At 39.3% G+C, this 8,745-nt stretch overlaps 2 protein-coding genes across 2 annotated transcripts; both read left to right on the top strand.

The window, feature by feature from the left end:
- Nucleotides 1-6,575: 6,575 nt before the first annotated feature.
- On the top strand, nucleotides 6,576-7,205 carry LOC145572233 (uncharacterized). Its single transcript, XM_081631236.1, has 2 exons — nucleotides 6,576-6,759; nucleotides 6,853-7,205. Exons 1-2 carry the CDS (start codon nucleotides 6,576-6,578, stop codon nucleotides 7,203-7,205), a joined length of 537 nt encoding a protein of 178 aa, XP_081487362.1.
- Nucleotides 7,206-7,220: 15 nt separating this feature from the next.
- On the top strand, nucleotides 7,221-8,231 carry LOC145572244 (uncharacterized). Its single transcript, XM_081631243.1, has one exon. The coding sequence runs from the start codon at nucleotides 7,221-7,223 to the stop codon at nucleotides 8,229-8,231; it is 1,011 nt and encodes a 336-aa protein (XP_081487369.1).
- The last annotated feature ends 514 nt before the right edge of the window (nucleotides 8,232-8,745 follow it).

Below are 8,745 nucleotides of genomic sequence, written 5' to 3' on the forward strand. Positions count from 1 at the left end.
ATGAGTATATGATAAGAACCATATTTTAAATGGTGATATCTACTACTCCACTAAACTGACGCCAATGCTTTAAGAATATCACAACAATATCTCATACAATATTACTTATTAGTTAAGATATGGTCTAGTAATATATGATAAAATTTTATCTTAATAAATATCCAGAACCCTTTAAAGTATGCGAAGTGCTACTGTAGCTTAGCTACAGTGGTAAACCCATATTTCCGCTGTTTTAAAATTAAATGGCGCGTCTGTCCTTGCTTGTGATAATGCTGTTGCGTGACGTGTGAAGCGTTGGGGAGTGCATCTGGCTTGTTTTGGGTTTGTTGGTGCCACGTGGGCGGTTGTTGGAGATGGTTATTGCTTGAAACTGTTGTGGTTTGTTAGCTCCGCCATTTTGTTAGCTACTGTTGTAGCTGGGTCAATGTTTTGGTGCTGCGGAGTTGGCGATGGTTTGCTCTTGTTTGCATGTTTCCATGGCGTCTTTGGAGTGGTTTGGTTTTCCGTATCCTGTATGGCGTCTTCGGTGTGTTTTTGATTTCGGTTCATTCAGCATTGGAGGTTTATGGGGTTAGCATATTTTTAGCAGTTGTTTGATTTCAGGTTTTTTCTTTTTCCGGTTCGTCCAGCAGGGTCGGTGTATCGGGTAAGCATTTTTTAGGAAATTGTTTGTTTGGGATTAGTAATTCAGCTACTTTAATATAATATCTATTAGGTGTTGTTAGTAAGTCTGCTATTTTAATATAATATGTACTTTATAATATAATGTTACAATTGCTCGTGTGTTTATGTTTTAATGTTTTAATTTGGTATATATTAGGGTGTAATTAAGAATCCATTTTGGTTCGGGTTTTAGTGTGGTGTGTGCCTTGCCTGTAGGAATGGATTTTGGCTTTTTTGTGGTACTTGGATGTCTGTTGGTAAAAAGATTTTTTTGTGCTTAATTTAGGGGTTGGGAGGGTCTTTTTTGTATAAGCCTTTACCCTTTTGTCTTTACTGGGGTGGGTTTTGCCTTAATTTGCAGTTTTCTATAAGCCTTTTCCCTTTGCTTTACTGGGGTGGGTCTTATCTTTAGTGGGTGGCCACTTGACCTACATATATATATATATGTGGATTCTTATAATATTTTAGGTTGCCTATGTATTTAGTTTTGAGCAAGGTATATTTCGGTGCCATTTATTTTGCTTGAATTTCTTATAATAGTTGTTGCTATTGGATTTCAAGTTAAAGAACAATTTTACCAATAACGAAGTTTACCTCATTTGAATCCATAAGCTTTATGCCATTGGATTTATAGAATGAATTTATCAATAATGAAGTTTACCTATATTTGATTTTTGAAAGCTTTATGCCATTGGATTTATAGAACGAATTTATCAATAATGAAGTTTACCTATATTTGAATTTTGAATGACAGTGTTGGTTATAAAGAAATTTGCCTATAAAGAAGTTTATCTAAATTTGCTATGTTTATGGTGTATGATGGTGTTTGTAATTGTTTCTAGAAGTAGAGGGGGGATTTAAATGTTGTTCAGTTGGATTGTGTATGTGGTTCAGTTGGATTATTTAATTTTAATAATAGGTTGTTATGTAATCTTGGTATCAATCAGGTCTTGTTGTAGTTCGGAAGTTAGTTATGATTCAGCATGTTTTAACTGTATGGTTACCTCCTTTGAAATTGGTCATGTTGGTTTCATTGGACTTTATCATTCTCGTTGGGATCTTTTCCTGCCCCTTTCATTGGAATCTCTCATTTATGAGTTATATTGTTGTTACTGTGCTGATGTTGTTTTATGATGTGTCAGGTTACTTTGTTACATGATTTGGATATCGATCTTGGATTTCTATCTTATGTACGCTACTTAAGGTATTTTATTTCGTATCTTTTTGTTGGTGTTCTTAATTATTTATGGATCTTCAGTTCTGCATTTCTTCTGTTGTATTAATTGTTCAAATTAGTATGTTTCTTGTTTTGGAGTGGAGCTTTATAATCTTTCTCCTGTTTGTTGTTGCTGTCAAATTGTGTACTTAGATATGTGGTTGTATTGTTGTGGGTCTTCTGCAGTTGCTTGCAGTGCCTGTTTTTCAGCCCTGCATTTTTTAGAAATGTTGTGTGACACCTACTGTAGGTTGTTTGGTACATATTTGGATACAAATGTGGTGTGTGTTTTTTGCTTCAGGGAATTTGGATTCATGGATATTCTGTACCGTCTGGTTTCTTTGGCTCCCTTTTTTGTTGGGGGGTAAGGGGAGGGTTAGGGGGTGGCAAAGAAAGGCATTATATTGTCTTTTCTGTTTGATGTTGGAGTAATATTGTGGACTTGGGCATATGATTGTGTAGTTATGATGTTCTGCAATTGCTTACCGTATATGTGTCTGTCCAGTGCTGAATTGTTAGCACATTGTATGTTACTGGTGTTTCTATGGTTTTGTTGTGGCTCGGTACGTGTTGGGAGACAAATGCAGTGTGTGTCTCAAATGCAGTGTGTTGGTTTTCAATGTAACTGTTTAAGGTTACAGGTATGGCATATGAATTGAAGAGGATTTGCATTCCCTTTCAACCATTGTTGGAGCGGATAACTGAGTGCTTACAGTTGCCAAAGCCTGTTTATGGTGTTAGGCATGTGGGACACAACAGTACGTGCTTATGTACGTGTGCAGCCTAAAATTGGCCCGGGTTGCATATACTTTGTTGGTGGTGATGCCCCTAAGGTTGAGGAATCACGTGAAAGGGCAGCCCTGAAAGCTGTTCGACACTTGATAAAGTGGTATGGGGTCCCTATTGACGACTTCACGTCTGATAAGGTCGACATGTGTCGAATCTCTGGTCGGTTCTTTGCTCAGAAGCGTGGAGTTCTTTCGCCGGCGACACAGAATTTGTTGGATCCTTTAACAAGGGACCTTCTGTATGGGAAGCCCTTGAATGTTGTTGTTCATGTCTCTATGGATTATGTAGCTTTCTTGTCAGTTGTTGCTAAGGTCACTAGTGCTGTAGTGGTTTCGTTTGAGACAGTTACGGTTGATAGTGAGGGTTTTATAGCTTGGACTATGGTAAGCTGTTCTCAAGCTGGAGGCAATTTGGAAAGGTTTTTTAGTGATCCTTATGTGGAGATGGTCACTGCTGAGCAAAAAGCTGCTAAGAAGGACATGTGTTATTTGGCGCATTGGTTTCATTTAGAGATTATTGATGCGAATTATGGTGGTGCAGTACTTCAACACACTACTGCTCTTATGTTGAGGGAAAGGTGTCTGTGTGCCAGGACCTCTTTTTTAGTGGCTGGGACTGTAGATTCACATATGATGGGAGAAGCTTAATCGGGGTGTTCTACTCCCACCGATGAGTGTTCGAGAATTTCAACACCGGTTGTTCCCCCTGCACTACCGGTCAGGCGCAAATGTTTTGCCTGGATCATGTTCTTTGAATGTAGCTTCCTCATGTAATGTGGTACCTGCGGCTGAAGAGTTAGAGGCTTTTTTCAAGCGTGCAAGGATTGCATAGCTATTTTACTGTCATGCGTTTTGCAGTTGCACCATATTACAATCTTCAGTGCATCTTTAGGCACTGGTGTGCTGCGCCCATTATTTGTGGTGGCATGTTGAAATTAACTGTCTTAGGCTTTTGTTAGTTGTTAGGCGCTTGTTCTACAGCCTTTTCCCGTAGTGCCCGGGTATGATCTGTTAGTGTAACAGACAACTGTTTCTTTGCTTTTGTATTATGTGCAACAGTTGGCCTATGTAAATGCTCAGCAAATCCCTGAAATATATTAATATAATGAATTTCACTTTGGTTATTCAGTTATTGGTGTCCAGTTTAATGTTTTGAATTTTACCTAATATATGGTGCAGTTTGCCATTGTATTTTGTTTTTTGGTTTTTTTATATTTTGGAGGTGGGGGAAGGGGGGGTTATTGTTTTTGTGTGTGTATCTATTGTTGTATGAAGATCATTGTTCTTCCATCAGTCACTAAATACATTTTGGGACTACTTACGATTTATTATGGGTGGGTGCTTGGTTGCCCTATTTGTATTTGTTAATTTCATGTCTTATTACTTTATAGTTGTTGCAAATGTTGCTTCTTGATGTTTAAGGTAGCTTACTGAGTGCTGCAGACTTACTGCTTTTGTTTTGGGTCCTTTTAATGTGCTGGGTGTAGATGATCCGTAATTCTAAAACACGCCATACAAAGAGAAGTCGCATGCTTGTGGGAGAGTCGCTGCCCCTGACAGGCATGTATAAAAACTATTTTTTTGGTTATGTAGTGAATGCCATACGGTGGCTTGACGTATGTGGTGTTTTACAGTAACTTGGGAAATTGTCGACTAAGAGCACCAAAGAGAAGGCGCACTCAGAATGGTAGATATTTCCCTTTAACTTGTGACTGGTGTATCTTGGTTTTAATGCATGAATAGTGATGAAGTGTTTACTGTTTTTATTATTTGTAGTTGTAGGTGTCTCGGATGCTACCATTGGACTACAGTTTCCCTCGGAGTCTCTGCAGTTAAAGGCACCTTACTACTGCCATCATTGTTTTGTGAAGCTTTTCGCATCTGAGACTAAATTCTTTTGTTGTGGAGATGGGGATATAGAAATTTCTATGAATGAATACCCTCCAGAGCTTTCTAATTTGTTTATGTCTGACAAAGAAGATGCAGTCCATTTCCGGCAATATGCTCGCTTATATAATAATCTGTTTGCATTTAGCTCATTAGGTGGAAACTACGGTGCTAGCACAGAGAAGGGAATCTATGTGTTCAAGTTACATGGACAGTTATATCATTATGTTCCAGATCTGCTCCCAGGTGATGGTGGCGCAAGGTATTTACAACTTTATTTTTATGATGGACAGCAGGAAGCCAAAAAAAGAACTGATTCCTTCCCAGAGGTGCGACAGGATATAATCGATATTTTGATGCGAGTTTCTGAGGCAAATCCGTATGCCTGTTTTTTTCGGTCATTGAGAGAGATTGAGGTAACAGAAGAAACACAAATTATCCTTAATCAAAGTGCAGTGGTTGATCAGCGCGTGTACAATGCTCCAACGACTGATGAAGTTACTGCCATTTGGCCTGATAGCACTTCATCAAGCCACAGATGTAGTCCTCATATTTTGGTGACTGGAAGATCGAGTACACCTCATCGTATTTATCATCATTATGGGTGCTATGACCCGCTACAGTATCCTCTTCTATTTCCTCGAGGAGAAAGTGGCTGGAGCCAAGGGCTGAAAAAGAAGTCCTGGGTGGTCGACAACAACCAATAATAAAAGTAGATCCTACGTTATCATGTGTTGTTCACACTGTTGAAGATCTATTGGATGCAGAGGCATCAAGTAAGTGTCACCCTAGTATATTTGCTTTTTGAGTTGCTATACATGCTACTACTATATGGTGTCAGCATTAGTGTTCCAGCTTTGACTTTCTCTCAATGCAGGGGCAGCTGGTAAAAGAACTAAAGCAGACCAGTACATTTCACCAAGAGAGTATTATGCTTACCTATTGCAAATGCGCATAGGTAACATGTTGTTAAGGGTCGGCAGACTTCTTCAGTAATATATTGTCGACATGTATGTGAAAATGGAAAATACTCGACTGGACTATTTTCGGAATAATCAGGCTAGCATCAGGGCTGACCTTTACCAAGGTATTTTGGACTCACTGCAAAGTGGAGAGACATTAGCATTTAAAATTGGTCAAAGGGTTATTTTGCCTCCAACTTTTATTGGTGGACCTCGAGATATGAAAAACGCTACTTAAATGTTATGGCTCTGGTTCAGAGATATGGAAAGCCAGATTTATTTGTCACTATCACATGTAATGCAAATTGGCCTGAGATTAAGGCTGAGTTAGCTCCTGGAGAATTAGCGCAGCATAGGCCTGATTTGGTGGCTAGAGTGTTTCGAGCCAAATTATTGGCCTTGAAAAGGGAGATTATGGACAACCAAGTATTTGGTGAAGTTGCTGCTATGATATATGTCATTGAATTTAAGAAAAGAGGTCTCCCGCTTGGTCATTTCCTCATCATTTTGACAGGTGGAAGCAAGCTTAAATGTCCAGAAGATTATGACAGGTTTGTCTGTGCTGAAATTCCGTCATCCGGCAATCCAGTTCTTCGTAAGATTGTACTAAAGCATAAGATGCATGGTCCATGTGGAGACCTGAATCCGAAATGTTCTTGTATGCGTAAAAAAGGGCATAAGGCAACTTGCAAATACTCTTTTCCAAAACAATTTACGCCACACACAACAACAAATGATGATGGTTTTCCTACGTATCGTAGAAGAGACACCGGGGATATGGTGAAAATCAGAGGGGCTAATCTTGATAATAGATGGGTGATTTCATATAATCCTTATCTTTCTATGTTATTCGATTGTCATCTAAATGTGGAGGTCTGCTCTACAATCAAAGCTGTGAAATATTTATACAAGTATGTGTACAAGGGTCATGATAAGATTTCGTATAATGTGGTGCCAGCAAATGGTGAACCTACTGATGAGATTAAACAGTTTTAGTCTGGTAGATGGGTATCCCCCTGTGAAGCTGCATGGATATTGTTTGCCTTTGATTTGTTTGAGATGCATCCTCCAGTGCTCTTGTTGCAGGTGCATTTGCCAAAGCAACAAACGATACATCTTCACCCATCTGAACGACTAAATGCTGTCATTGGAAATTCAAAGCGTTCACGGACTCAACTCACTGAATATTTTGCTATGAATGCGACTGTACCTGGTGGGCTTGGGTTTTTGTATGGAGAATTTTGTGAGCATTATAAATGGGAAGCATCAAAGAAATAGTGGAGCCAAAGATCAATAGATAGAACTCAAATAGGTCGTTTGGCATTTGTTTTTCCAGCAGAAGGTGAGCGCTTTTACTTGCGATTGTTGCTTTTGCATGTCCGAAGTCCTACATCATTTGAACATCTGCGCACTGTAGATGGGTCTGTTTGTTCGACATTTCAAGAAGCGGCTTTAAAATTGGGTTTGCTTGAAAGTGAGGACCTAGCCAACATGTGTCTCCGTGAAGCATGTGAGGTCCAGATGCTAAGTACTTTGCGCCGATTGTTTGCAACCATATTGTTCTTTTTCCAGCCAATTGATCCTGCAGCACTATTGACTAAGTACTATTCCTTCTTGGCTGATGATTTCAGCCATCAGATTCCAACAGAACCCATGAAGGCTCAACAGTTAACTGTTAGAGATATATAACGGCACCTATAAGCAATGGGTAAATCACTGAGTGATTTTGGAATTCATGAGGTCTTTGAGCAGGCTGACTTAGAAATTCAACAAACAAAGGACATTATTGATGCTTTAGATGCGCCTATTCCTGAAGAGTGTATAGATTGCATACAACGCTTAAATCCAGCTCAAAAGGAAGCATTTACATGCATTATGCAGCATGTAAATGATAAGCAACCAAGTGCTTTTTCCATAGACGGTCCTGGAGGCACGGGCAAAACTTTCCTCTATAATGCATTGTATGCTGAAATTCGCTTTATGAATAAGATAGTGTTGCCAACAGCTACAGCTGGTATAGCTGCTGCAAACATTCCTTCTGGTCGTACAACACATTCGAGATTTAAGATTCCTCTAGATTCTGATGCCTCGTTGTCGTGTGCTGTTCCAAAACAGGGTAACCTTGCTGCGCTTCTCCGAGAGACAACCCTCATAATATGGGATGAAGCTTCTATGGCTCATAAAGAGAATATGGAATCCTTAGATATGTTGCTACAAGATTTGTGTGAGAATGATTCCTTGTTCGGTGGTAAGCTGGTGGTGTTTGTGGGAGATTTCCGTCAAGTATTGCCAATTGTTCCACGTAAGACACAACGAGAAGCTGTTAAGGATAGCGTGGTGACTTCGTATTTGTGGCCTACGCTGAAAAAGTTTAAGCTCACAGAAAACATAAGAGCTCGATCTAATCCATTATATTATGCATTTTTATTATCCTTAGGAAATGGTGAATTGCAGCAAGCAGAGAATGGATATGTTCCACTTTCCATGGAAATTGTCCAGCCTCTTGCAATGGATAAAGATCCTATGGAGGAAATCATGGAAGCAACATTCCCTGAATTTAAGGGCGGTGGGTTTGGAAGTGATATTTTCACTAAAAGGGCTATACTTACACCAATGAATGATGATGTAGATCTTATCAACTCTATCATGATTGAAGAATTTCCAGGAGTTCTTGTTATTTATAAAAGTTTTGATGGTATCCTTGATGAAATGTGAAGTACAGTGTTTATCCAACATAATTCATAAATAAGTTGTGTTCTGAGGGAATGAGTCATCATGAACTTGTGTTGAAGAAAGATTGTCCTGTGATTTTGCTGCGGAATATACTTCCTTCTGCTGGCCTATGTAATGGCACGCGACTCATATGCAAAAGCTTTTTCCCAAATGTTATTGAATGCATGATTACTTTCGGACAATATGCTGGGACATATATTTTCATTCACAGAGTTCGGCTCAGGTCGTCTGCTTCGTCAAAGTATCCGTTCCAGTTTGAAAGGAATCATTTTCCAATCAAATTGAGTTTCGTGATGACCATAAATAAGTCACAGGGCCAGACCCTAAATCAAGTTAGTGTTTACTTGCCACGGCCGTGTTTCTCCCATGGTCAGCTGTATGTTGCTCTCTCTCGAGCAAAGAAGTCTACCAAAATAGTTGTCTACACTGCAGTCCCTCCTGAACAATACACCGTCAATTTCACTAAGAACATTGTATCGTATGATGTTTTGCGATT

Source organism: Chenopodium album, chromosome 2 (assembly GCF_948465745.1).
Source record: "Chenopodium album chromosome 2, dcCheAlbu1.1, whole genome shotgun sequence".
In the NCBI taxonomy this organism is placed as follows: Eukaryota; Viridiplantae; Streptophyta; class Magnoliopsida; order Caryophyllales; family Amaranthaceae; genus Chenopodium; species Chenopodium album.

What these genes read in the sequence shown, in the direction of transcription:
- LOC145572233 (XM_081631236.1), top strand. Translation starts at nt 6,576, where the DNA reads ATGCATCCTCCAGTGCTCTTGTTGCAGGTGCATTTGCCAAAGCAACAA. An exon ending in GTTTTTGTATGGAGAATTTT is followed by an intron (nt 6,760 to 6,852) that starts GTGAGCATTATA and finishes TTGTTTTTCCAG; the next exon opens with CAGAAGGTGAGCGCTTTTAC.
- LOC145572244 (XM_081631243.1), top strand. Translation starts at nt 7,221, where the DNA reads ATGGGTAAATCACTGAGTGATTTTGGAATTCATGAGGTCTTTGAGCAG.